Raw genomic sequence first — 27844 nt, 5'->3', positions numbered from 1 at the left:
ATATATTTGATAAATAATAAAAAAAAAACAAAGTAATTAATTGTTGTTTTAAAATGTCATGGATTCGACAAATTTAATTACGATAATATGTACTTAAATTGGTGTATTACACGAGTTTCTACGCTAGTTAACTATTAATGGGTAGAATGAGAGCAGGTGGGCAAAGCCGTGGATAGGTGGTGTCAAAACCGTGTGTGTCAGTGTGTTATTATAATTTGCAAACTTAGAACGAACATAAGTACAAAAACATATATCCAATGTTGAACTGGATCTGGATCTGGATCTGGATCTGGATCTGGATCTGGATGGTTAGATTGAAAAAGGATTCTGATAACTGTTTCTATATGTCCATATGACGAGAGAGAGAGGATGATCAATCTGACTATACTACAACTTACAAGCACTATTTACTTTTCAAAGCCAAACAATTGAGTAGTACCCATGCTTTCTTCACAATCACACTCTGCATTCTTCTTTACTAATTCCTTCTCTCTCCAAATCGCATAAACTTCATCAGTTCGAAATCTCTGCGTGAAAATCGATTCCTCCAGTGGGGTCGATAATCCATTGGGAATAAGCAAGCAAACCAGTGTATGCAATCATGGCTCCATTATCAATGCAATATCTGTCATCTGTAGCAAATAACCGTCCACCTCTCTCTGAGCACATAATCCTCATCATTTCTTGCAATCTTTCATTGCAACCAACACCTCCCACAATGAGAACATCCTTTGCATCACAATGTGCCATGGCTCTTTCTGTTATTTCCACAAGCATAGCGAAGATAGTTTCCTACAACACCCACCGATAGAAAAAGATATCAATTCATTCATTGTTCATTTCATTTCCGATACTTATCATCAGAACATGATTTATTTCACAAAAAAAAAAAGTTGCCGGAAGAGAATTATACTTGCAGGGAGTAGCACAAATCAGCAGGTGTGCATTCATTGCATTTGAGCTTTTCCTCAGCTGCAGATTCAATGAAGCTCAATATACCACTAAAAGAAACATCCATTCCCTTTACTGCATATGGAAGATTTATGAATTTTTCCCCTTTCTTAGCAAGCTGTTTAAGAATAAAATAAGGAAATCAATTTCAGCTTATGAAATCTGACATTTTGCTCTAATACTCTTGTATACACTTGTCATAGCTGCGCGTAAATTCAGTCAATAAAGCTGATGCAACTTAAAATGCATAGTTATTTCAGTAAGCTAGCTGACAATGGCTAGTATCTTCGATGTGATGAAGTCAAAGCCATGATCTGTCTTTTTAACAATTAAATGCTTTAGTAAGATTAAATAGTCCAAGGTCTAACCATTTAAGGTGGTGTGTTCACTAGGTATAACTTATAAAACTATGTCGCTCCTTGTTAAAATCCTGGTGTAAGACACGTGTACGTATCCAAGTATCTAAATCAACAGTTGTATGGAATAATTCAACAGTTTAAATCCAAAATGAAGTGTCTCCATGTCTCAATGCCATATACATTTTCGTATCTGAGTGTTGAGGATCAACCAAGGGTGAACAACACAGATATAAGTTGCATTTGAGTGTGAATTTGTCGGAGCAGAAAGCAGTTCCAGGTTGACAAGCGAGTCTTAAAACACGAAAACTGCAATATAACCAGGATGTCAACTTCAATTGACAAGTGGAGAGCAAGCAAGGGTGGCAAGAGTGAACTGTTTAAAAAAGCTGACTTTATCCAAGTCAAAAGCAGTTTTAGGTAGATAAGTGCGTATTTAAATGCTTTCCTTGGGTGTTAAGTAGATTAATTACGTGTTTTTTTTAGTAAAAGTATAGATACATTGCAATTTGCGAGAGAGCTCTAGTTCAGAAAGGTGTCTTTACACTCCCCTTGAACAGCAAGCAAGGGAAAGGTTTCCTAATTCTATACAAACTCTTGGATTGCAAGGAAATTGGAAAGCCAAAAGGAAACTTTCCTTCACCTTTTTGGTTACTTGGGCAGCAAGCCTACATACTTGTTGAAAAGTTCTACTTTCCTAATTATGTTAGTTACTATGCTTATTTGGTTCCTAATTGGTGTTGAACAGTTTTCTAAGTTATGAAATTCCTAATAGAAGTCAAGTAATACAAGTTGACTTTTACTATTGTTTTGTTTGGCTAATTCCAGAAGTTCATGTCAGAAGTGACCTTGAACTTCAGATTTAGTTTGAATAATGAATGAATCAATTTTTTTTTTTAAAAAAAAAAACAATATTTGGACGTGTAAAACCTATATTAAGTTGAGCGATTGTGCTAGTGAGTGAAGCTAACCAAATCAAACACCCCATCAGAATTCAAGTGTTAGGTGAATAATGACCTTCAATATCTCAATAAGGGAGAAAAGACTATTTAGAACCATTAGTTTCATAAATGCATCAAGAAGTTGCTCTTGTAACAGCACTGGCAATCTATGCAGGTTCTGCTCCTTTTCCTCATTCTATCAAAAAAATTTTGAGAGACTTCGTTTCCCTTATTGTCTTCCATCAAATTTTTCTTTAACTTTCTTTCGTAAATTCTCCTACACTATCCTCTACTTTGTGGTGTAAACAAACATCAATTGATTTTCATCATATAAACAATGGCCAATATATTAGCATGGACAAATAAGTGAATAACCACAACAATCATCTAATATGGCCCCTCTGTTGGTGTTCCGCAAAGACATTATGTAACAGCATCCATGAGGACATAAGTATTTCAGACAAAAACAATCAAAAGGAAAAGATGCAGAAAAGCTGCATAAAAAACAAAAAATTATCTAGGTAAAAATCATAACGAATAACAGAAGCAAATCTATCAGTTACAGTATAACCAAAATCATCAGAAAGTCAAAATTCTAAGCATTATGTCCACATTAAATCCCCAAATGACAAACCGTGAATAGTGTTATGCAGTAACTAACACAACCTACAAAGCAAGTCACTCACAAAATAAATCACAAACATTTATTGCTTTATTCTATCTCTCAAAATATGCAACTGAAATTCTGAAATAATACTAAATATTATCAGAAGCAGAAAAGAAAAGGAGAATAGACCATGTAAATGGCTTGCTATACCTGTTCAATATTGTATCCAGGACTTAGATCATTCGAAAGTGACAACACTCGAGCAAAGCGGTCCAAGCAATTCCCCACAACAATATCAATGGTCTCCCCGAAAATCCGATATCGCCCCTCACTTTAAGCGATCACTTGGGTATTACCTCCGCTAACATACAAAACAACAGGATCAACCGCTCCCGTAACAATCCTTGTCATTTCAATATGAGCAACACAGTGATTAACAGCGACAATGGGCTTCTTCCACAACTGTGAAATTTCAAGAACCCGAACAACAATTGCAGAGACTTGTAATGGAGCTCCCATCCCAGGGCCTTTGGTATAACACAGGCAGTCAATTTCCTCTGGGGTTACTCCAGCAGTCTTAAGAGCAGATTTTACGAGGGGGAGGACATGTTGAAGGTGGTGGTGGGCAGTCTCCCGAGGAAGAAACCCTTGCCCTGGAGGGGTAATGTAAGTGTGTCTCGGATTCGATAAAATTGTTCCATCTAGGGTTACAACACCAATACCGATCTTGTTTGCTGATCCTTTAAAACCAAGAGCTATAATTCGCTTGCTCATCTTTAGTTCTTTACCTTTAGACTGATAGCACCAAAACCCAAAAAAAAAAAAAAGCAATTTGACATAAATGAGTACCAATTAAATTCTTATACAACAAATACTCCAATTATACATATATGTTCACTAATATTTTGATGCAATTACTTTAATATTTTCCATGATGGTTCAATAGAATGCCAAAACAAGTTTCTTTATTCAAATTCACAGTGCTTTCTAAATAATTAAGCTGAAATGTAAAAGCATCACTAACGTTCGATCCAATTACTTCAGTGTTTACCACATACAACAAAAGATGCAAAAATGATTGATTTTTCATGTAAAAAGATTAAAGCTTCTATGAAATCGTGTTGAGAAGATAATAGTTGAAGCCAAGGAGAATAACCATTGGAGAATAACCCAACAAAATAACAAGAAAATTGTGTAGAAAAATCATAATTGGGAAAATGGGCAAATCAAAGCAACCAATTCTAGGACAAATATTTGAATAAGAAAAAGCTTTAAAACATCTTAATCAGTGTAGATTAATGCAAACTTTCAGCAGTATAAACTTCATAATATTCAATTGATAAGAGAGTAAAAAACAAGAGTGAAAATTAGGAATGTTACCAGAATAATTGCATAGAAACACACCGGCGGTGAACTGAACTGATTCAACGGCTCAGAACAAACGAGGAAACCAACACCAACGAAGGGGGTATTTGGGTCGGGGCCTCCGGTTGAAACCCGAGACAAATACTCTTGTTTGTTTGAATTTCGTTTGGGCCTCGGCTGACAACCAAATAAAGAAAGATTGAAATAATTAAGATTATTTATCTACTTAATTCCAAATATAAGATTCGGGAAAATTTATGTCCCAAAATAAGTTTTCGTACGTCCAAGCCTAGCCTCGGCTAAATCGCTGTTAGTAACAGTGAATTAGGAGAAAAAAATAAAAAATAAAAAGTTGAAAGTCGCTGTTACTAACAGCTCCTTAAGTCGCTGTTACTAACAACGACTTTCAGGTTTATAATTTTCTAGAAACCTTCTTCTTCCTCACTTCATTTCGCGATTTTGTTTTTCACCCGCAATCTCTCTACTTTCTCCTTCTTCATTCCAACCTTGTAAGGATCTTCATTCGTTCAACTAAAGTCATCAAGTTTCAAGTTTGTACCAGTAATTAGTGCTGTAGTCTTCCTAGATCGACCTAAGGTAATTTTTTTTGGTTTTTTTTTTCAATATTCGAAAAATTAGGGTTTTTTGTGTTTTAATCAATTTTCACATTAATGTAGGTTGACAAGCTTCCAATTAAGTAATTCTTCTTGATCTACAGCTAATTGAGGTTCGTTTTTATTATAGATTTTTTCATTTGGTGGTGATTTTAAACTGTATGTCATGTGTAGTGGGCATTTACACTTGAGCTCTACTTATATACTCAAATGTAGTTGTTATTTACATTGATCCTCACTTTTAAAAGTTTGTTCCAGAATTATTTGTTGAATGTAAAATGTATAGTGGTCATATATTTATGAACTTGATGGTGGTGTTGATTTTTTATGTGTTGTTGTAGAAATGGCTTCATTTTCGTGTGACTGTTGTATGCTTTTGGAATGGTTCCATTCGATCAACTAGTAATAATGTTAAGTATGTTGGGGGAAAACGTAAACTGTTTGCATGCAGCTCATACATGGATTTGAATGAATTTAAACATTTTATATGCTCTAGGATTGGCATTGACACTACAAGAAGTACTGTTAATTTAAGTTTTAAATACAATCTGAGTGGAGATTTGTTAGCTTTTCCGGTTGAGGATGAGGAGGCTATAGATGCAATGTGGGAGTATTCAAGGTCTACCTCTAGTCCTTCTTTAGAGTTATATGTAGAAGAGGTACCCCTAGGGAACGAAGATGTGAACGTTGTGGAAATAAATGCATTTATGAATATAACTTCTTCTGCTCCTTCTCATACGCCCTTCCCTACCCAAGAAACTGAAAATCCCTTTATTCCATCTTCCTCTTATCCTTGTAATGAACCCAATCAAGTTCAATTTCAAGTGTCAAATGATGTTACTTTTAACTTACAAGATACAAATGAGCCTTCGAATGATGTTAATAGTGAGAGTAATGAATTCGTTGAGGCTCCTTCTGAGGACGATGTGGGTGTTGACGAGGAGGCTCTAGCTAATGACATGACCTTAGGAAACATTCCCACAATCGTTGCTCCTACACCCTATGCACTGGTTCCCCCTCTAAATGAACACTTTGAGGACAACTCTTGGAGGTCTTGGGATTGTGATACAACCTACACCGACGAAGGAGAGTTTCAAAAGGGTATGATGTTTGACAACAAGGATGCCTTGTTGGACGCTGTTAGATTGTATCATATTCGTAGGAACGTTGAGTACAGAACTGAGACTTTTACCGTAGTATCACACGTTTATTATATTATATGTGTTCCCCAAGGTGTGAGTTATCAAATTGGCTACGATTACACATTAAAAAAAAAAACATCTTTTAAGTGCTTCCGTATATACATACTTGCACCGGCACAACCCATATGATATGTCCATACTCCATACCATATAAAAGGAAAAGCTTATGCAATCTGTTTATTGTCTAATTTCCTCTTCAACTTAATTTTACACATTAAAAAGTTTGGACCTTTAAACTTGTGTCGACTCGGCAATGAAAAATAAAAATAATGATCACCAATTTAAACAAGTTCCCGATGATGAAACTTGCACAAGGGATGATGAGTTATTGTTATTTGATGATGTTTTGGTTAAAGTTAATGAAGATAATGCAATTTTTGATATTATCGGACATAAATTTATGTCCAACATGAAAAATAATAGTAAGTCTATTATTGAAGCTATTTATAAGGTGGATTTTTGCAAGTCTCCAAGACTACAAGCAAAACAAGAATGCTTGATCAATATATTTAGTGGTGTTACAAGTTGTATGGAGTATGCTTGGTATTGTAATTCTAAACAAGTGATTCAAAGAATGATTATCAATGAATGAATGAATTTAACGGTGTACATAATTGTGTTGAAGAAGGGCTTAAACATGTACTGCTTTGTCGAGTATTGGTGGAGAGCATGAAGGAGGTTGATGATGCTAATTCTCAAATTGGAAGCTATTATTATGTTTGGAGTACCAACATGAATACACATATTTTGCCCGAATATGTTGTTACTTTTAAAACATTTTCTGGCATCCATGCTAATACATGCTTTCTCTATTTTAATGACTTTGTTTCATTTTCTTATTTATTCATTTTACTCGCTTTATCTCTTTTTTTTATTTGTTAGGTCTTTTTTTTTACAATATTACCCTTACTACCCTCACTTTATATTGGTCTCCTCCACCTTTTTGTCCTTTATTACTAATTTAGCAAAGTATGTACCAATTTATAGTGGTCTCCTCTACTTTCTTAAACTTAATGCCCAAATAATTAAAATAAGACAAAGTTATTGAAACACAAAAAGTACTTCTAATATATATTTTATATTATGTGCAAGTTTACATTCATATCCTAATTTTAGGATTTACGTTATATCTATATATACATCTTAATCAATAATAATAATAATAATAATAATAATAATAATAATTCAAGTTAAATATGATGATATCGCTCAGCTAATTAAACTGGCAACGAGTTTTTAGATGGTGGATGATGATCAAGCAAGGCCGGCCGGTAACTAATGTAGATTGTGTTGTGTTGATCAGAATTTGCAAAGCCAAGACAAATACGGATGGGAAGAGAAGGGCAACGTAATACTCCTTTAATGCATATCTCAAGTTTGATATTGGTAGCATCCAACTTCTTACCTCCACATATAATGAGCTTAAATGCTTAATAAATAAGTGCTACAAGGACTTTCAGGTAATTATTCATATGCTTAAATTTATAATTAACTTATAAAGACTAAAAAGAAACTCATGATTGAATAAAATTTGTTTTGACTATATCTGGGCTTGTGTAATGGATCGGGTAAGGGTCGGGTCGAATTCTAGTAAAAACAAACCGGGTCGGATTCTAGTATAGATGGGCTTAAATAGGCCAAATCTATTAAGCCCAATCCTATTAGCCCGACCCATTTATTTATTAATGCAAAAACACCCACAAACCTAAAAATAACAAGCATGTGAGCTCTGCAATTTGAAACCCAAAATTAACTGGACCATTTTTACATATCCAAAAATCAATCAGCTACTTTTGTGATAGATGACCTCAAAAGATGAAACTCATATTTTTCTCTTTGATTTTGATTTATATTAATTAGACTATTTAGCCCATATATCTAATAGGTATCTCGGAGGGACCGTCACTCACAATAATTTGTGAAAACCAAATTAGAAAGAAAAACGAGCAGCAATTTGAACCCAAAATTAGAAACCCAAAATGCAAATTAAAAAGTATACAACTAAAAGAAAAATGAGATAAATGTAGAAGAAAACATTCAAAGCCAAGCAATTGGACACTAATCACGAGAAATAAAATCCCCTTGCTTTGTATTGTTCATAAGTAAGATATATATATATATACAAGAAAGAATGAAAACCCTAACCCAAAGAGCCCACTACAAATATACACAAGGCCCTTAGATGCTTGTTAGTTTTGGTTTATTATGAATAAACGGTGGCTTTCTGTCCTCTTGAACTTTTTGGTATTTTGATGGCTATGGTGTGGGATGTAAACTGTTTATTAAAGTTTTATTTACTTGGTTATTTTTTTTAATTCTCAACCATCCAGCCTAACAATCCCTTATACGAAGTAATTGGTAAGAAAGGAGGAGGGTTATTGTTGTTTGGTGAGGTTCAAAACATCATATTCATGTTGTGGTGGCTATAATATAAAAAAAAATTAGTTGCCATCATTTAGTTCTTGAATTTCATTACATCAATGGTAGGTAGTAGAGCTAATAGTATTGTCATCTGCGGCAAAATACAATATTATACCAATTTGGAAAAATAAACAAGGCTTTCACACTTCAGATGCTTATGTTGCCGATGTTGAATATTTTTGGTCTCTTTCTCATGCTTGTGGCGCATAGGTCTTCTTACTACTGTACATAAAGATTACTTCAGAGTTATAAATCACCAAGATTTGTTACTCAATGATATTGGAGATCGTGTTGCGCAGCTACTACATGTTGATTTAGTTATTACCTTGTTTCTAAATCAAAGCAATAATGTTCGACAAGAGATTCTTATAGTGAACACACACGCTTGTTATTTCCTCATGATTCAAGTCTGTGTCTTATGAGATTGCACCAGGTATGTCATATTTAAAATACTTGCATAGTTGCTTCTGATTATTTATGGTGCCTTTTAGTATAAATTTTTGCTTGTTCATGTTCAGGTGCTTATCAGTATGAATCCTATGCCTATTCTACTTTGTGGGTGAGTTTCTCTTAATGGTTTTTCATCAGGATTCGGAAAAGGAGGGTTAGGGTGACATAGCATATGTCTGTGTGTTTTAATAGCTTTGGCTTAAGGTATGCAAGTTTATGGTGCTTTATTGAATATTGAGTATTTTTGTATGCAGGGACTGGAATGGAAGCAAACAGGGACATATTTACAAGTTTTTAAGATCTTAAGGATTTGTCTCGTCATATGACACTGCTCATCAGTATACGGATGATGATGCTCATAAAGTTATTATCAGATCAAGTTATCATAAATAGTCTTTTCCTCTCTTAAGCAAATGAGAGTGATTTTTGTCTTTCTTCTCATGTTCTTTTCATTCACGCAGTGGGTTAGCCACCGCAATCACAGGGGAAACATATGTGGTGTTGATTTCTTATGGCTTCTCAATCCAAATAGATACCGAAAGCTTCTCAAGACTAGCTGGAATGAGACAGTATTTAGCATGTTCTAGGTGGAAAACCTACTTGCCGTCGACCTTATATATGTTAAATACATGCCATGTATGTTTGAAACTGCAATACTACATTGTTTCAGTTCTCTTAATTATATGTTCGAAAAGGTGGTAGAGTTGATTCTATGAAAACATTTAGCGGTTTATTTAGATATAAATCATGATATTAGCACCCTATTGCAAAGCAAACGGCAAAAGGCTTAGCTATTTGGGATGTATGTAAAATATTTATACTCTAGCAAAAGACAAATACGAATTGATTTTTATGAAATTTATAATGATCATCATTGCTATTCTTTAACTCTTTATGTCCGTCCTCGTTTCTTTCTTTCTGATTTTCCATTGAAAGCTACCAACTTGAAATTTTCTTTATGTCCTCGTTTCTTTCTTTCTTTCTATAGAAAATAGAAATTACTCCTATCCTATTTCTTGCTTTTTCCATTCTGTAAGTTGGTTGTCAATGGTCATCATCACAATTGGAATAATTAATACAAGACTCCCAATATTTGGATTTTGTCCAAGTTTTCTCCAATTTGTCTTATACTAAATAGTACAAAGCACTCATTATGTGTGTCCCCGTTTAGTGGTAAGGTCATTATAAATTTTACTTTTGGAATTGCAAATCTTATCAAACACCATATTATGATTTAGTCCAATTTAGTTTATAGTTTAGACTAACCTTTGTGCTATGTAAATTGTCAATATAAGTTGGGAAAAGATCAAACAATAATATTGAGTTACTTATATGACTTAGTAAGAGTTTCGACAAGTATGATGATTTCTTAATTCAAAATGACTTAGTTTATTGGATAAATACTGGCTAATTTGGACACTTTATTTTTCGTTGTTTGATTTAAAAGATCTAATTTACATATTATAAACATTGTAACGATACTGCCACGTTAAATGATTTTGATAAATTTTTGCATGAAATATCATCTCGATTACTTGAATTGTTAATTAAAAATGAATTATCTTATTTAAATTTAAATTGTTAATTAGATATTAATTAGTCAAACTGATTATTTGAATTGTTAATTACTCGATGTCCAACATGAATGTATAACAAATTGTTGCAAGTTGTTTTATTAAAGAGTCTTGCTTCAAAAGATGACTACATTTGATGTTCAAAGGTATAATTTAAACTTTTTTCATTAAACAAGCAACTGATTTACAATAGTATTGAAGCATTTACCTTTACATTTGAATTGGATGGTTTCATGAACTACGTAGCTAAGCTTTATGGTTGAACACATCAAGTTATTAATATGTTTTCATGTCTTACTTTGATGTTGCTGTTTACTACTATCTATACATTTTCAGCTATTACATCCTTCACACCATTGCAACATATTGACAGAATAATATTTTCACTTGAATAATTGTTAATAGAATTATATATATATATATATATATATAGCATCTTAAAATTTAAAAGTGTAACATTGGGACCGCGTGCATAACACACGGTCCCACAAGTAGTATAATATAAACCCTTCTAGATGGTCTCTTAAGTCCATGATGACATAGAAGTAGTTTGGTTGAGAGTGAGAATTCGTCCAACTTGGACATGCTGCATATACACATTCCCCGATCCCTATTCCCTGGTGTGTATACTATAAAATACTAGTATTAGTAGTAAACCATCTTCTAGAAAAAGTCAAATAATATATATAAGCTGTCAAACAAATACTAGCCCTATTAATTATAGCCCAAAATGGTGCTACAATAATATAATATACTTCATTTTTCTTCAAACCTTTTTGCTCAAGTCTTAAGTTTCTTGGAGACAAAGATTTGAGCTTCATCCATTGACTTTCACTTTTTTTTTTTTAATCTTACATATATACTTGTAAACATATACTCCCAACAAATTTCTTTGTGAAAATTACTCCCTTTCTCCATCCCTAAAGTGTAGTTCCCATTTCTTTTTGGCATACACATTGATTTATTGATAAAATAAGTAGCCCATATCTTCTTTTTTTTTTTAATTTTGATATTTTTAATTTTATTTATTTAAATTTTTTACTTTAAATAAATAATTTTTATATTCAAATTGAGCTACTCTCCATATTATTCCCAATTACTTTTAAGAAAGGATTATCTCATTTAATATGTTGGATTTTTCTGTTATCACCAGATCAAGTAGTAATAATAGACTACAAACCTTAATTAGACATAATTTATGAATTTTTATCCCTATCGCACCTCTTTAAAACTTCTTAGACCTTATACATGTAAATTGAAGAATACGAGTACAAGAATTAATTAAGCCTCACAATTAAAAGTTAGAATGGACTATTATTTTAAGATCAATATTGTAAATAGTTGAAATATATATATATGATATGTAATGTACCAATTATTGTAAAGTACTTTCTAACCCACTCAAAATATTATAACATTAATTGAATCAAAGGAAGTCTTTACACTAAAAGTAATTCTACGTCTAATAAAAAAAAATTCTGCGTAGCAAAATCGTTAACATCCACTGTCTAGAATATATATTGTTTGCGTCCATGCGTTTATTGTTATTATTGACATGTGATTTGTGAGAGTTTCACATTGGAGAAGAGACGACAGATATATTACTTTATAAGCTTGACATGTAATTTTCTATTTTACTTATCAGAATTTCGATTTTAATCTACGATTTAATAATCTTACGATTTAAAAATAGGTGATCGATTCGGATAGTAGGTAGGATCTTAATGCGGTAAAATCATGCGATCCTATTTAGCTCAAAAATTTAGGTGGTAGAATCACAACTTAACACGATTGTACGATCCTACGATCCAACGATCCGATCCTACATGGATAGTTTCAATCGTAAAATATTTTCATATAAAATAAATTTCACTTACGTATAAATATATATTTAGAGTAATCATATCAATACCTTTATAAAATTCAGTTTTTTCTTGATTTACATTTTAAAAATGATTATTAAAAGTATTTTTTTTCATAACTTAATATATGAAGTCAAATAAGTTTTTTATTACACCGTAAAACTTAAAAAAGATAACAAATATAATTGATAATCAGTAATCCAAAACAAATTAATGCATATTTGTAGGATCACACGATCCTACAATCCTAACATCAATTTCGATCCTACTCCCATGAACAATCCTAGATAGAATCCGAATCCTAATAATCATATTCCCTATTACTACCAAAGTGTTTAATAGTGAACTTTTTTTTATGTAAACCCAAATAAATTCTCTCTATAAAATAATAAGCTCTCAAGGAAGGATTCAATAAATATATCAAATTCACAAACTACAAAGTTGTTTCTTATAATAGGCTTTGCTGATCAAAATAGAAAATCAGAACTTCAGAAGTTAAAATGCCCATTAAAATCGATGAGCAGACGCAGCCAACAATACATACTACTCGACATTTGCAGAAATGGATTGAGCTTATGTACAAATGTTGGGTAAAATGGCTCCAAACGTGTCCAGCAGGTAATATGAGTAGATACGAAGATCCAACAATAATAATGCCAAATCACCACCACCCAATCCCAATTCCCATGCACGCATGATTAGCATGATTACTCCGTTCAATAAATTTTCATTATTTTTTATTTTGATTCATCTTATTTAATTCGAATTACTTTTATTTTTGAATAATAACTTAATTTTTTTTATCTCATTCATACATTTTAACTCTATTTTAATTTTATTTATATAATTTATTATTTCTTTTTATTTATTATTACTTTCTTAAAATTTACCCTCTTCATCTTTGATGCAAATCTAATAAGATAGATGATCGAGTATATCATGGTGTGATATTGCCTTACATTTTTACCTATCAACATGACATTTAAATTTTTTAGTAAATGTAACCCCTATTATTTTTATGACGTCATTAATTATTATTATAATAATTTTTGAAGATTTTATAATTATATTAAACTATTTTTAAGTTAGTTTTAACAAATTTCTTTTATATACGAATTAAAATATTAACATATTTATATTAAAAAATAAATTTGTGATCACTAAACTATAGAGGTTCGAATCAAAATAAATTTTTTATTAAAAATTTGTGAGCATAAAGGTAGGCTTCTTAATTGGGTCTTGCTAGAAGATTCACCCTAATATATTTAAAATGCAAGTGTTGATAATGGAACCACGATCCATGCTTGGCATGTTGATTTGAGAAGCCGGCGATGAATTATTCTGCCGTGGTGTGAGATTTTAAAGGTAATATAATGCCTTAGATAAGTTTAATGTTTTATTGTGTTGATTTTTTACCACATGTTCGATTAGCAAAGATGCTGCCGAAATTTTCACTCACCTTTTTAAAGTTAAACTTTTATCTAAATTCTTTTTCTTTTCTTTTTATGTAACACCCGAATTTCCTCCCATCCTTCACGATTTTGGTTTGGTTTAAGGGGTTGAAAAATTTAGGGGTGTTACAGTAAATGTTGGATGAGGGTGTCAAGAAACCAACATAATTTAACCAAAAGTTTAAGTTGATAGTTGATACCTTATGATATGTTATATACTTCAGTACGCTCCTTCACACAAGAGCCATTGAATTAGAAGTGTGGATGATGCAGCGCAGACCCTCCTCATACTTGGCTCTAAATATTCCACTCTAAACGAGGAGTCATATGTTGAGATTCGAACATGTTATCTCTTATTACATTGGTTTCTAATACAATGTTAAAGTTATAGAAAATAAAAAGAGAGATTAAATATTAGATAACTGGAGTTGTAGAGAGAAAAACAAAGTCGATTATTGTTGAATGTAGAAAGTTATATTTATAGTACAATTTATAGTATAAATAAAATACTGTCTTCTTAAATTAATAATATTACTATAAAGAAAACAATAACATAAATATATATATATATATATATATATATATATATATATATATATATATATATATATATATATATATATATATATATTTTGATAACTTTCTATATAAACAAAAATCGAAAATAATATATAAATACTTCTGAAGAGGTTCAACCTTGGCGTGATAAAAAAAAAAAAGGATATTTTTGCCGAATTTTATTATGTAGTTCACTTGCTAAGATTTTGTAGATAGCATTTGCGCATTATGTTGTACTTGTAAACTAAAAAATTGATTAAAAAATCACAAACACACGTGTCGACGTGTTAACGAAGCAAGATGGTGACAAAGACGTGTACTACTTAAACAACGCAAAGTTAAGGAGGATTCAGGAAGTTGCATCAACATTGTTGCAAAATTAAACATGGTCTTAGAAGCATCTATTATACCATTTCTGTGTTTTTTAGTATTACGTATTACGGTATTAGCATTATTATCTGTGAATACTTGACTTTTCATTGATCAAATTGTTTATATTTTATTATTGAAAATTTTTATATTTTTTCTATTTTCAATAGAATTACTTGTGAATTACAGCTTTTAAGTTTAGGGCTTTTGTAAATTATAGTTTTGATTTTTTTTTCTTTTTTGTGAATTATAGTCTCGAAAATATTAAAGTGTTCATCATTCAAGCCAAGTGACCGCTGACCAACCCATATGACCTTTGACCAGCCTAAATAACTATAGACCATTACTAATCAGTTAATCACCTTTGACTTTTGTTGACCACTCCTAATCACTTTTGACTTTCCTAATTACCAATTGTATCCTTGTATTTTAACACTTTTAACATCGTTTTCACCCATCATGATATTTTTTTATATTGTGATGTCAATATTTTGAAAAAAAATATCGTTATAATGGGTATAAATGAAATAAATATTTTTTTCAGTTTACATGTCGAGAAATAGGTGAATAAGTACTTGTTTCGATCGAATTTCTGAAGAGTTATCCCATAAGGATAATCACGACGTCATTTTTTTATAAAAATATCGTTATGATGGACAAAAACGACGTTAAAGTGCTAAAACACAAGGGTACAATTGGTAATTAGGAAAATCAAAGGTAATTAAGGGCAACAAAAGTCAAAGGTGATTAGTAATGGTTTGTAATTCGAAAAAAAAAACATCAACAGTGTACTTCGCTAAAGCTCTAAACTTAATGACTATAATTCACAATTAATTTTTTTCAGTATATCGTGTGCCTATAAATTTCTATAATGTATATCAGTATATCATTTGCACAAAAAAAATATAGTAAAAGTGAAAAAGCAAAGTAACCACTAACCAATAACATAGAATTTACAATTTAAGACTGTAATTTATAAATCACCATAAAATAACAAAAGACATAATAATAAAATATGTAAAATAAGAAATAGATAAAACAAAACATCAAAAATCCCTCCTATAAAATCAAATGGTAATTCAACACTGTCCTAAATAACTGTGATTTACCTAGAATATGTTACGTATTTATAGTTTGTTTTAGTTGCATGGCGCATGACTTGAGTTTGATCAGTTTGGAATCTGTTGAACTATTTTAAAAATCGGCCGATTAGACTTTACTTAATTTTTGACATCAAAATAATTAATCTGTATAGACCATTATTGAAGTATTTATCATCAATTATCAACACAAATCAAAACAACTCAAGGAGGAGTTGCCAGTTCCCACAACTCAATCTAGAAACTAATTATACTAAAAAATTAATCTTTTTATGTCCTTACTAAAATTACTACACTATTTACTTCACCATCATCATAAATGAAATAGAGCAAACTATAGCCATAAATGAAAATTTTGAATTATTATTTCTTTAGTCTTCTTTCTTGGTATCAGTAAATTTACTATATTTAAGTTTTACATAAAAAAGTTTTTAACTCTATAAAAAAAGTGCAATTAAAGCAATTCAAATGAGACACATGGAACATTGCAACTCTAGTAAAAAAGATGTTTATTCGGGTGATAAAATTTATTTTAAATATGTTTTAAAATCGAACATTAATTTATAACGTTATGTATTAAATTTGGGGTTAAATTATTATTAAATTAGGTAAAAGTGAAATCAAATGAAGTTTTGTTCCGAATAAATAAATGTAAGAAATCATAATTTTCATTGGTTGCATTACACCTAAAAATGGCTTTTACTTATAAACTTATTTTAAAGGCTTTCTTCTTCTCCAATCTTTAGTATACTTGTTTTTTTAAAACGAAAATGAAAAATGTTTCGTCATTGATATGGTCATCACTTTATATTCTCACAGTCACACCCAAACCTGAAACAAGCCTCTATAAATCTCCCACTTCCAACTACCCAATCCTTTCAAATCCTCCACCTTTTTCTCCCTTTCTCTCTCTTTGACTATTTCTCAAGCTTCTAAAAATGACAACAAAAATTCAACAAATAAGCGGCGCGTCTTTCTCACTTTCCTCTCAATCTCCTAGCTTCACTGCTTTCTCCTCTGAAAATATCGCTGATATTGCAGCGCGTGTCATCAAGGAGCTTAATTTGTCCCATGATGATCCGTTTGATGATGACTTCTACTCTAATTTTGCCTTAAACGACGCGTCTCAAGACACCCAGCAAAACGACACCGTTGAGAAGGAAAATGAAGAAGAAGAAATTAAGAACTCTGAAGATGAAGAGAGTGAGTTTGAATTTGCAATTTTATCCGGGGAAGATAACTCACCACCGATTTCAGCCGATGAGATCTTCTCCAATGGTAAGATTAAACCGATGTTTCATGTGTTCAATACGGATTTAATATACGGCTACGGGCGCTATGAGTATGACTACAAAAATGGAGCTTCTCCTCAAACATTGGGGTTACCGTTAAGGAAACTTCTTCAGGAAAGCCAAAACGGAAATGGAAAGTCTTCATCCCAAGCCGACGATCTGAATGGGGTTCCATCAGGGACGTTCTGCGTGTGGACCCCAAGGAAAAAGGGGGAAGTAATGAAAATGAGGAAGAGAAGTAAATCAACTGGGTCTTCAAAACGGTGGCGTATTAAAGATCTGTTGTATAGAAGTAATAGTGATGGGAAGGATAGTTTCGTGTTTCTGAGTCCACCAAATAATCAAAATCATAATCACAATCGTAATCATAATCATAATCATAATGGTAATAGGAAAACAATTAATGGTAATGATCATCGTGATGAGAAGAAGAAGAAAGGTGGATTCCATGGTGAAAAGAAGAAATCGTACTTACCATATAGGCAAGATCTAGTTGGATTGTTTGCTAATGTGAATGGGATTAGTAGGACAGTTCGACCATTTTAATGAGTTTTTTCGTGCTTAATTATGATTAGTTAATGTACTTCTAATAACATTGTATTTGTGTTGCCATGTTGGTAAGGTAAATAACTAAATTTGGGTCTTAGTGGTAGAGCTTTTATTTTTCTTTTGGATGGGAAACATTTTTTTTTTTGGGGGGGTGAATTTAACTTTCTTGAGTTAACTACTCATAATATGGAGTATGTAAATATGATGATGATGATGAATATACTTGCTTGTATTGAAAATAAATTGAAAATGCAACACTTTTATGTGCTCTTGGATCTTAATAATGTACTCTTCTTTTACTTCCTCATCTTTATTAATTAATTAACAATGCACTTATAAATTAGCTACTAAAAATAATTTTTTATTAAAAATTATCTTTTTTAAAAAGTTATCTAATATTCGGCCGACTTTACTCCTCTTTCTTGTTAGTTGCACCTTAATGATGTTTGTTGTGATTGTTTTTGATGGTCATAAGATTTTAAGAGCTCATGCAAAAATATAAATTATGAACCCTAAAATATGTCTCATCTTTCATTTTACTAATAATTTATGTTAAAAAATTGTCACTATGAAGTATAGTACATAGATTAAAAATTATATATATATTTGGATTTACGCGCTAATACATTATATAAAATTCAATAGATTTTTATCCAAAATCACTAATAATAAAATCGAAATCAAGAGACTATCTTTATAGCAAAGCAAAAGTTAACTTAGTAGATGAATCTACATTATATTAATACTGACAAGACAAAGTATAATTTGAAATGGAGGTTGCACAGCTTAAGATATTTATGAGATTTATAATTATAAAAAAAACTTACAAGAAAATTATAAGTATTTATTTGGAATATTAACTAATATTTAATCACTTACCATTTTAAGTGCGTGCAATTGTGCAAACTAATTATAGTAATTATAGATGTATCCTCCACACAATAACTGTTCAAATTTTTACAAAGACAAATTACATTTTTATGTGGACTCTAGATGTAGGCCTAGCTCACCCCAACTTAGTGTCGGGCTATTTACGAACTTTTCTTAAAACAAAGTGGAGTAGTATTTATAAAGTTACTCCACTTAATATTTTCATGAATTTCAATAAGTTTTTTAGTCATCAATTACATGTAACTAAAAATTTAAAACAATTTACATTTTGAAATTATCTTTAAGATAAGTATTTGTAAAAATTCCACTTTCATTACTTGCTTGAAGATAAATATTATAATTAAATTAATAAAAGATTAGACTATAATTAAAGAATTCGAACTCAATTCTTATAAGGTCATGTATAAATACATTGAATCAGACTAACCAAATATAGTGCTTTATAGTTCGTGCCTCCTAATTTCTAACGTATATCTCAAGATTAAGAATTAATGAACAGTGTAGAAAAATTCTAATCTATTACTCCATATTTAAGTTCTTATAGAATTGTCCATCTTATAAATTTTTTACTAGCACACATGAAAATCAATTTAGTATACAAGCAATTGAAGTCTTAATTATTGATATAAGAAAAGATCTTTGTATTAGATAATAATTAAAATTAGTTATGTCAAGCAATAAACATCATAATTTATTACCATTGATATAATTTTATTTTTTTTTTATTTTTTTTCTTTTGTTATTATTAGGTGTTATACGATGTTATACCCAATTTAATTGTGTAGTGAATAAGTGATATGTGATTGAATAAGATGGGTAGACTAGAAGACAAGATATGGGAATAAGAGAAGAGAAGTAATTTTAGAAGATAGAAAATGGAAAACTATAAAAAGCAGTTATAATTGAAAGATAGGAATATACTTCATGTACAAAGACAATTGGGGGAATGTTGATTAGGCCGCTAATTTGTAAATCATTTCATACGCCACTAAAGCCTAAAACAAGAATAATGGAAACCAGTTACTCAAAAAAAAAAAATATTAAAATGAGACATTTAAGAAGCATAAATATTTTTTAAAATATTAAAATAAAGTTAGTGTGAAATGTTTGAGTCATTAACATTTTATCATCATCATTCCAATGAGTTCCGCTTAAGACAGGGTCTGGAGAGGGTGAAAAATAAAATAGACCAGTATCCTTATCACAAAGAGATCGCTATTGAAGACAGCCCTTCAACTCGAGTATCGCTTAGAATGAGAGTGTATACTCTACTCATTTATTTCCTGATCTTTTTTGGTTTGATGGCTTTGATTATTAATTATCAATCATTATTCATTAGGGACTCTTGAGTCTTGCTATATTCTCTGGCACATGCATTCACCAAATACCAACTGTCCGTATCTATAATAATAATAATAATAATAATAATAATAATATTAATAATTATAATAATGATGATATTAATTATTAATATTAATAATATTAAAAAGTTTATAACATATATTGAAATTACAAGTAAAAGTTTCAATTGATCACAATTGTATACTCCTCCTTATGAAGTGAAGGCGATTAATGTGATGGATTTGAACCTCATATATATGATATATCTCTCAACCTCTCATTTGAAATATAAGAATATCAAGTGTGAAGTATGAAGAAAATGTGTAAATGATGCACACTTGTACCCTTTTTATGACTCCAATCATTAATGAATAAAAAAATAAACATAAAAAATAAATACAATGATTGAGTGTGTCTAATTCCTAACCTCAATCTGATTGCATTGAGTTTGTTGTTGTGCATTGAGAGTTATATTTTGGCATAAACATAAAAAAATATGTCCAGAATATTTCGTTCTTCCATTTTGTGGGTGTTGAATCATCACTTAAAACTACTTTGACGAGTAAACCTTACTTCACTGAAGAAAAATGGGATTTTGTAGGATGAAATTTATTCATGAGAAAACCCATCTGGGAGACACAACAAATTTTGAAACTATGCACAATTCTTGGACTTCCATGTAAATGGTAGTTTTAGACAGGGACTGGATTCAACCCTACGGATGGCTGAAAACTTGCAGCATAATCCCGTGCCCAAAGGTCGTAATGCACAATTTCTTCCAATGAAGGATATTTCACCATCTCGTTCCGATGTTTGTCACATGTTAGCTCCACAACCTTGAAGATATCTAGGTAGCTTATCCTGTTTAACCCAATAATCATTGAATTAGGGTTTAGCTTCACATAAAGAATCAAGCAAAGTCGAGATACAACTACACAACACTATAAGCAAGCCTTATGTAAAAGCATCACAATGTCCAACAGGCAAAAACTATATTGCATCCTTCTTTTGTTTCTTTTATTACAAACTTCTAACAATATGTAAGGAACTATCGTGATTCACTAATTTATCCTGTAGACACAAGGTATGTACAGAGAACCGCAAATGCATGAAGTGTAACTAATGCCTTAACTAGTCAAAACATCGTCTTCAGTTTAACAGTGCACATGAATTATGGTTGTCTTTGTTTAAGCCACACAGCTAATAATATTCTTACCACAAAACTATTCTGGATTAATTTCTGAATATTTTTATTGGTAAAGAACAACAATGCCAAAGCCTTGATTATCATTGCTCGTTAAAACATCAAAAATTAAGGTATACCCAATTAACCGTCACTCGTGCATTTCTTGGAAAAACAAGCTATAGCATCACGAGGCCAGCATTTGAAGCCATCAATATGTGTTTCAGATAGAGAAGATACACTGAATAGGAAATTCAGACAACGGAAATGTACAGGTTGAATCTGAAAAGGACTTACTTTTCGTCTATGAACATTTCAACGGCTTTCTCATTAGCTGCACTAAGAACCCCAGTCATAGTGCCTCCAGCCCTTCCAGCAGCATAGGCCAGATTCATTGATGGATACTTATCATTGTCAGGCACTTTGAATGTCAAGGAGCCAAGCCTGCAATATAACTTTCAACATTTCATTATGATTTCCAAAAATAACTAAGAACAAGTGAACATTTGTTTCCCAATTTAATTATAGGGAGCAGTCTTCCAAATATTACTCCCACTGTCCCCTTGAGTTTGTAGCAAAAATTACAATGGTATTGCAAGCTTTCAAGAAACTTGTGGCTCTCCAATATGAGTCAAATACTCATCCCAAATCTATTACAAATGAATAAATCCCTATTTCTTACCTTTCCTCTATTTACACTACTTTCTTATTCCTTAAGCTAACTAATTCATATTTATTAGACAATTCCTATGTTACCCCTTCTAAGCCATTCATTACAGATTGATGAGTATTTCGAACTCACCTATTGCCCTATTATTTCTTGAAAGAACTAGATATCTGCATGTTATGGTGAGAAGGATACACACATACACCCATATGTATATATATATGAACCCGTCAAATAAACTTTGAAGTATCATGGAAACACTCCTAGAAAAATGGGAATTTTAAGTGACGCAATTCAAGTCATTTGTTCTATTATATACTTTGTCTAAAACATACATTGAAGTCATGTAAATATTCCAGCACTCTGCCACGCTCCCATTACCCATAGTCCCATCACTTTGGATCAATACTTTTCTAAAATATGCTTTAGTACACTTACTTGCAAAGATCAAGGCGAGGCCAAGTTATTTCAGAGCACTGTATTCTATCTGGCCACGACAATGTGTACAGTATAGGTAATCGCATATCAGGCCAACCCAATTGTGCCAAAACTGAAGAATCCTGTCATGGCAGAGGTCAATGGAAAATCAGGGATAGTATAGACAATCAATATGACATCTTATTTGTTACTTGAAAAACAAGAATCAAACTAACTTAAAGTTACTCTTTTCCAAGTTGATGGCCTAATTTTCTACTTTGAAAAGTTTAAATCAATTATCTAAATTAGGCCTGGTAAAAGCTGACCTGTGCTACCCAGCCTAAACCTAACCCGAAATAAGTGGATTTGGATTGAGACTTTTAACCCAATATTAAATGCGTTTAACCGACCTGGTCTGTTTATTAAATGGGTTAGGTTCAGGTTAAAATTCTAAACCTGAAACAAACTTGTATAACCCATATAATTAAACGAGTTAACTCCGAGTTAAATCAATAAGTATGGCCTAAACTTAATTCATTTAATATTTTCTTATTTTCATAGTAAATACAAGATAAACAACCAAAAAATGAAAAGTTTAAAATAAAGGCCTAAAAAATTAAATGTAACAAATGTTAAAAACCTTAAAATGAAAACAAAAAAACTCTAAACGATAAGTTGATCGAAATCAGGTTGACCTGATCTATTGCAGGTCAAGTCAAGATTGTGAATTTTGATCCAATTAACTAAAAGGGTTAGGATTGGGTCAAGGGGTTTATGACTTGTTTATATATGATCCGAACCCGACCCAACCTGATTAGTTTGACCGGCTTAATCTAAATTCTTATTATTACTTTCCCAATTATAGGACAGCTCTGATAATACAGGTTATAGTTCCCAAAAGATTTTAGCACTCCTTATCATGCATAAGCAATTTAACTAAGTGTTGAAAGTCGAATCGATATGCATAAAGTACATAAGAGTCAAGCTCATCATTAATGAAAAAGCTCTGATCGCTTGATACTGAATGCTAATCTGTCATGATGCAGGAAAAGCAAGTACTGCAGTCCGCATGAGACTCAAAAATCTCAATCACTTATTCCAAATTGCGAATAAAGGTTAGCCGAAAATGGGACAGACCTGCGTCTCAATCATTGAATGGATGATGGATTGCGGGTGAATCACAATCTCAATGTTATCATATTCAACCCCAAACAAGTAATGAGCTTCAATAACTTCCAAACCCTGTCAATTTTCTAACAAAAGAAAAATCAATATTTAAAGTAAAACCATTTATCCTCCCATTGTTTCTTCCTTTTTATTATGAACGTCATTTGTAAAAAGCCAATGTAGACAACGTTAATTCATTCAACGGTAGCCAAAAATAGACCTTGTTAAACAAGGTAGCAGAATCGACTGTTATTTTCTTTCCCATGCTCCAGTTAGGATGCTTCAAAGCATCTGCTACCTTAGCTTCTTTTAGTTTCTCAACAGGCCAATCCCTTCAAAACAGAAAAGCAAAAAGTAGCTGGTTGAGAAAGAAAAAAGTATATTTCAGATGGTTTACAAAAATGTTAGAATTGATTCTGTTACTATAAAACAGTATCTTCTGAAAACAAAATTTTTACGGCCCTGTTGACGAGAAAATAGTGCTTGAAAAGGAAATACAAGTATGAACGTACACCTCATCCCCGAACTACATCCACCCCACAGAAAAAGGAAAACATAAACAAAAATAGTGATGGGGTGGTTTCAAGGTTGTTACAAGACAAAATAGTTAGAAGTAGAACAAAAAAGAAATAAAATAAGGAAAATAAAATATGGGGTGAACCAAACATAAACAAACAAATCACACCCTCATTTAGCACATTCTGAGATCTGTAAACTAGATTGTTCACATACCTGAACGCCCCACCAGATGCAGTCAAAAGAATTCGTCTAAGGGATCCCTCGGTCAAGCCCTGGATACACTGAACATGCAAAGCTTTATCTTAGGTAATCTTCTTAACAAATTCACAATCACAAACAAAATTCACAATCACAAATAAAATCCCAGATCCATTAAATGTTGAGAGACATGAATCAGCCCCCATATAACACACCAAAACATCATTGTTAATCAAAGTAACTCCAAATGCGTTCAACAAGTAGCAACTGACCTGAAATATTGCAGAATGTTCAGAGTCAGCTGGTAGAATCTTCACATTATGCTTGTGTGCAAGCGGAAGTACAAAAGGACCTCCAGCAATGAGAGTCTCCTTATTGGCTAAGGCTATGTCTTTGCCTGCTTCAATCGCAGCTACTGTAGGCTAAAAAAATGTGAACAAGTAAAACCTCAGTGCCATAAAGCAGTTTGATTTTACAAAGAACACAAACCCAAATAAATTAGAAATTTATAGATGGATCTTTTCACCTTTAGCCCTGCACAGCCAACTATCCCTGTAACTACTGTAACAGCATCTGGATGGCGTGCAACCTGAATTCACAAAAGAATATTACCACATAAGTATATAATCTCAACAGGCGCAACAACTGCAGTGATAAATTCTGTAATTACCTCTACCATCCCTTCCTCGCCAGGAATAATTTCTGGCTTGTGTTCGACATCGGCTATAGCTTCTCGAAGTTCATCAACCAAGGCCTCGTTTTTGACAGAAACCAACTCAGGCTTAAATCTTTTGACCTAGGCATCATAGAAGACATAGGAGTTAGGACTTGGATACCCAACAAAGCTGTGTTTAACACTCCTCAAGCCAACACCTATTGTTATCAATGTACTGAAACTCAATAAAATGGATTAAAGTTCAATTGAATTTCAAATTTTGGAACGTTCATACTTCAACTTTAAGGTAATATACAGGAAGCTGTATTTTCATAATATCTAGGCAAATAGATTCCTTTCCAATACTTCAAAGTTTTATGGACTTCGGGTAGTCAAACTGTCAGTCAATCTATTACACACTTTTAAAGGTCTCCAAAGCTGGTAATTAATCATCAATATAAAAGAGCAGTTGAATTTTTCAATAACATGTCAAAGCAATAGATTAGAAGTTCAGACATTACAAGTCACATCAGTTATGAATGCTTTTGTCGGGTGCCCCTGAAGTAAAAATGTATTATGAAAACATCTCCAGCAGCATAATTCTAATCAGTGGCATATTCTTTATCCGTGGAAAATGGAAACCAATTAGCTTCCAGAATAAGGATGTATCAATATAAATATAACAAGAGGTAATTATGTGGATCATATTCTTGATAAACTATCACCTGGTCGGCAAGAAGAGTCACATTTGAACCAGCAGCGAGAGCTACAACTCTGAACTTGTCTGGATTTTCTGCAACAATGTCTAATGTCTGCAAAGCATCAAGTCTAAGTTAGAAGTACCTTACAAAAATAGCTATGAAGCTGTCTATGCTAAATTAGGACAATGCAGCATTGTTTTTTAAGGCAAAATATATCTTCATAGTCAGCATTGTGCATAGTTTACCAAATGCTACACATACAGAGTGAACTATGAAGTTTCAGATGTCAACTCTTTCATGCTGAAGATCATTATAATTACCTGAGTACCAATAGAACCAGTAGATCCAACAATAGCAATAGGCTTTTGACCATCCCAAGTCTTATGACCAGGCTCTGCTACAGCTCGTCCAGGCCAGGCTGGAGGTGGTCCTTGTGATGGTTGAGCAGAGCAACATATCTTTTTGCTAAATATGCGTATGTCCTTCCTTCTCCAAGAGAAATTACCTAAGATAACACAAGAGTTAAATCCAATTTTGGGCAACGAAAGCAGTTCTGAACTGGTACATATGCTCTCAGAATACATCAACCAATCAGAGATTGCATGTGCTTAATCCATTTTGCACAGTTTACCAACATGCTTCCAAAAACCACAATATAAATTATTGAAAAAATACAAGGTGTATCACCTTCCTTTCTCCTTTTTTTTCACTCTCTAACTAACGCGATCTTACAAGGCATATCCAAATCCATGGAATAACTCAACATCCCCTAGTCAAGCCAACCCATCTTTACAAAAGTTTATACATAACAAATTCCAAACTGCATATTAGCTAGATTAGATCCAATTGGTAATCTAATACCGCAAACTACTAAGGCTATGTTTGGCTCATGAAAACTACTTCTCTCACTTTTCCCTTTTTGGTTTAAGGAGTGCAAAATATTAGAGTTGAGAAAAAAAGTTGTGACAAGAGACAAAGTGCAATTGCCACATTATCCTTCCCATTTACTACTTTCTCCAATTCTCCCAACCATCTGCCTACTTCTTTTCTTTCCTTCTCTAGTTTTTGAGTCACACGTTAAACAAAGGAAACTAATGTTTATAATTAAGTTGATCATGGAATATAATTCATCTAGATAAAAAGTATTCTTCAACTCAACTTCATCCAAAATAAACACAACCAAAGTTGAAAGTCATGAGGATATCTCAACATCTAATAGCTACATGGAATTCAGTATATGGATTTTACAATTAACTCCAGATTGTGATAATTTCATCAGGTTCAAAATAAATCCGATTATCCATAGAAGCATGTTCATAAACCCACGCTATATATCACCAAAATCGTAAATGGTAAGGAGTTTGAGAACCCCAATTAAATAACACAACAAAACTCTTTAAAAAACTTCAGACAAAACGTTGACCCTTGAAAATGGGTATATTTGACCAATAACTAAGAATATAATTTAAGCTTCAGGATCTCTAAAAGCATAGTCAAATCAAAAATTCCAATTCATAATTCATGTTATGTGATTAAAAAAAGTGCAATAAAATATTCCTAAACATGAGCATAATCAAGAAAGCTTTATACCAACTACCCATATCAGAACTTGCACCTTGCTACTTTCTACTTTCTACTTGTTACTTGCTAGTGCACACAGTAACTAAATAAAGTCAGAAAATTCTTCATACCCAGATCTTAAAAACAGTAGCAGAATCAAGAAATTCCATTCTAAACAGATTAAACTGAAAATAAAAGCCAATTGAAGTATATAGAGAGAGAAAAAGATGATACCTTTAAGTTTAAGATGGTGGGTAGAATTATTAGAGGAATCCAAAAAGGAAACAGTTCTTATTTCAGCTGTTGACAGGAAATTTAGAGCCATTAGAGCTCTGCTTCAAACCAACCCAGAAAGATTATTTGACTGCAGAAACCAAAAAATTGAGAGCAAAGAGATAATTGTGGCCAGAGACGCCTGTGGGTGGGTTTAATGTAATTAGCAAAAGAAATATAATTGAGAAAATGCCCTATTAATATAATCTCTAAGGGGTGATAATAATTGCAAATTGACAAAAAAAAAGGAAAGAAATCTTATTGGGGCGGTAGTAGAATTTGTGTTTAATTTAAGTAAAAAAAAAAGAGAGATTTGCCAAAAGATAAGCGAGCACCAACAGCACAAAACACTAGGCACTAGCAGATTACAGGTATACAGAACTGGCCCATCATAATACAATATAGCAGGAGCGTAGGACTAATAAGTACTACAAGAAAATAATATGGAAATATAAACGAAAAAGAAAGGAAAACAAAATAAATTGTGGACAATAATTATTGCGCCATAAACATGAGTTCCTCGCTTGAAACATGCTTCCTTTTCATTCCCACTTAACTAAGATGTATTATGTACATGGCCTAATTTAATTTCGTCTATTCATATCATATA

At 32.1% G+C, this 27844-nt stretch overlaps 3 protein-coding genes and 2 pseudogenes across 3 annotated transcripts; 3 read left to right on the top strand and 2 right to left on the bottom strand.

Annotated features, from left to right (window-relative positions):
• Positions 1 to 40: 40 nt before the first annotated feature.
• LOC130798364 (uncharacterized) lies at positions 41 to 4391 on the bottom strand (annotated as a pseudogene).
• A 1898-nt stretch (positions 4392 to 6289) lies between these two features.
• LOC130798181 (uncharacterized) lies at positions 6290 to 7470 on the top strand. Its single transcript, XM_057661069.1, has 3 exons — positions 6290 to 6579; positions 6627 to 6820; positions 7340 to 7470. The coding sequence occupies exons 1-3, from the start codon at positions 6290 to 6292 to the stop codon at positions 7468 to 7470; spliced, it is 615 nt and encodes a 204-aa protein (XP_057517052.1).
• A 1046-nt stretch (positions 7471 to 8516) lies between these two features.
• LOC130798180 (uncharacterized calcium-binding protein At1g02270-like) lies at positions 8517 to 9742 on the top strand (annotated as a pseudogene).
• A 7017-nt stretch (positions 9743 to 16759) lies between these two features.
• LOC130798179 (uncharacterized) lies at positions 16760 to 17659 on the top strand. Its single transcript, XM_057661068.1, has 2 exons — positions 16760 to 17397; positions 17506 to 17659. The coding sequence occupies exons 1-2, from the start codon at positions 16760 to 16762 to the stop codon at positions 17657 to 17659; spliced, it is 792 nt and encodes a 263-aa protein (XP_057517051.1).
• Positions 17660 to 20240: 2581 nt separating this feature from the next.
• On the bottom strand, positions 20241 to 27844 carry LOC130798642 (1-deoxy-D-xylulose 5-phosphate reductoisomerase, chloroplastic). Its single transcript, XM_057661714.1, has 12 exons — positions 27196 to 27844; positions 25722 to 25906; positions 25426 to 25512; positions 24716 to 24841; positions 24572 to 24634; positions 24318 to 24467; positions 24061 to 24128; positions 23549 to 23660; positions 23299 to 23403; positions 22183 to 22304; positions 21375 to 21521; positions 20241 to 20755 (listed from the first exon to the last, which is right to left on the bottom strand). The coding sequence occupies exons 1-12, from the start codon at positions 27284 to 27286 to the stop codon at positions 20587 to 20589; spliced, it is 1425 nt and encodes a 474-aa protein (XP_057517697.1). The 5' UTR covers positions 27287 to 27844; the 3' UTR covers positions 20241 to 20586.

This window comes from Amaranthus tricolor, chromosome 13 (genome assembly GCF_026212465.1).
Source record: "Amaranthus tricolor cultivar Red isolate AtriRed21 chromosome 13, ASM2621246v1, whole genome shotgun sequence".
In the NCBI taxonomy this organism is placed as follows: Eukaryota; Viridiplantae; Streptophyta; class Magnoliopsida; order Caryophyllales; family Amaranthaceae; genus Amaranthus; species Amaranthus tricolor.
The sequence above is the reverse complement of the archived record's forward strand: the minus strand, read 5'-3'. Positions and strand labels throughout refer to the sequence as shown.

Excerpts from the sequence above, each read along its gene's own strand:
- LOC130798181 (XM_057661069.1), top strand. The coding sequence starts at position 6,290 with ATGAAAAATAAAAATAATGATCACCAATTTAAACAAGTTCCCGATGAT. Across the intron at positions 6,580-6,626 it reads AGTTGTATGGAGTATGCTTG|GAATGAATTTAACGGTGTAC; the intron begins GTATTGTAATTC and ends TTATCAATGAAT. Across the intron at positions 6,821-7,339 it reads TACTTTTAAAACATTTTCTG|AATTTGCAAAGCCAAGACAA; the intron begins GCATCCATGCTA and ends TGTGTTGATCAG.
- LOC130798179 (XM_057661068.1), top strand. The coding sequence starts at position 16,760 with ATGACAACAAAAATTCAACAAATAAGCGGCGCGTCTTTCTCACTTTCC. Across the intron at positions 17,398-17,505 it reads TGGCGTATTAAAGATCTGTT|GAAAACAATTAATGGTAATG; the intron begins GTATAGAAGTAA and ends TAATGGTAATAG.
- LOC130798642 (XM_057661714.1), bottom strand. The coding sequence starts at position 27,286 with ATGGCTCTAAATTTCCTGTCAACAGCTGAAATAAGAACTGTTTCCTTT. Across the intron at positions 25,907-27,195 it reads CCACCATCTTAAACTTAAAG|GTAATTTCTCTTGGAGAAGG; the intron begins GTATCATCTTTT and ends GTGTTATCTTAG. Across the intron at positions 20,756-21,374 it reads GAAATGTTCATAGACGAAAA|GATAAGCTACCTAGATATCT; the intron begins GTAAGTCCTTTT and ends TGGGTTAAACAG.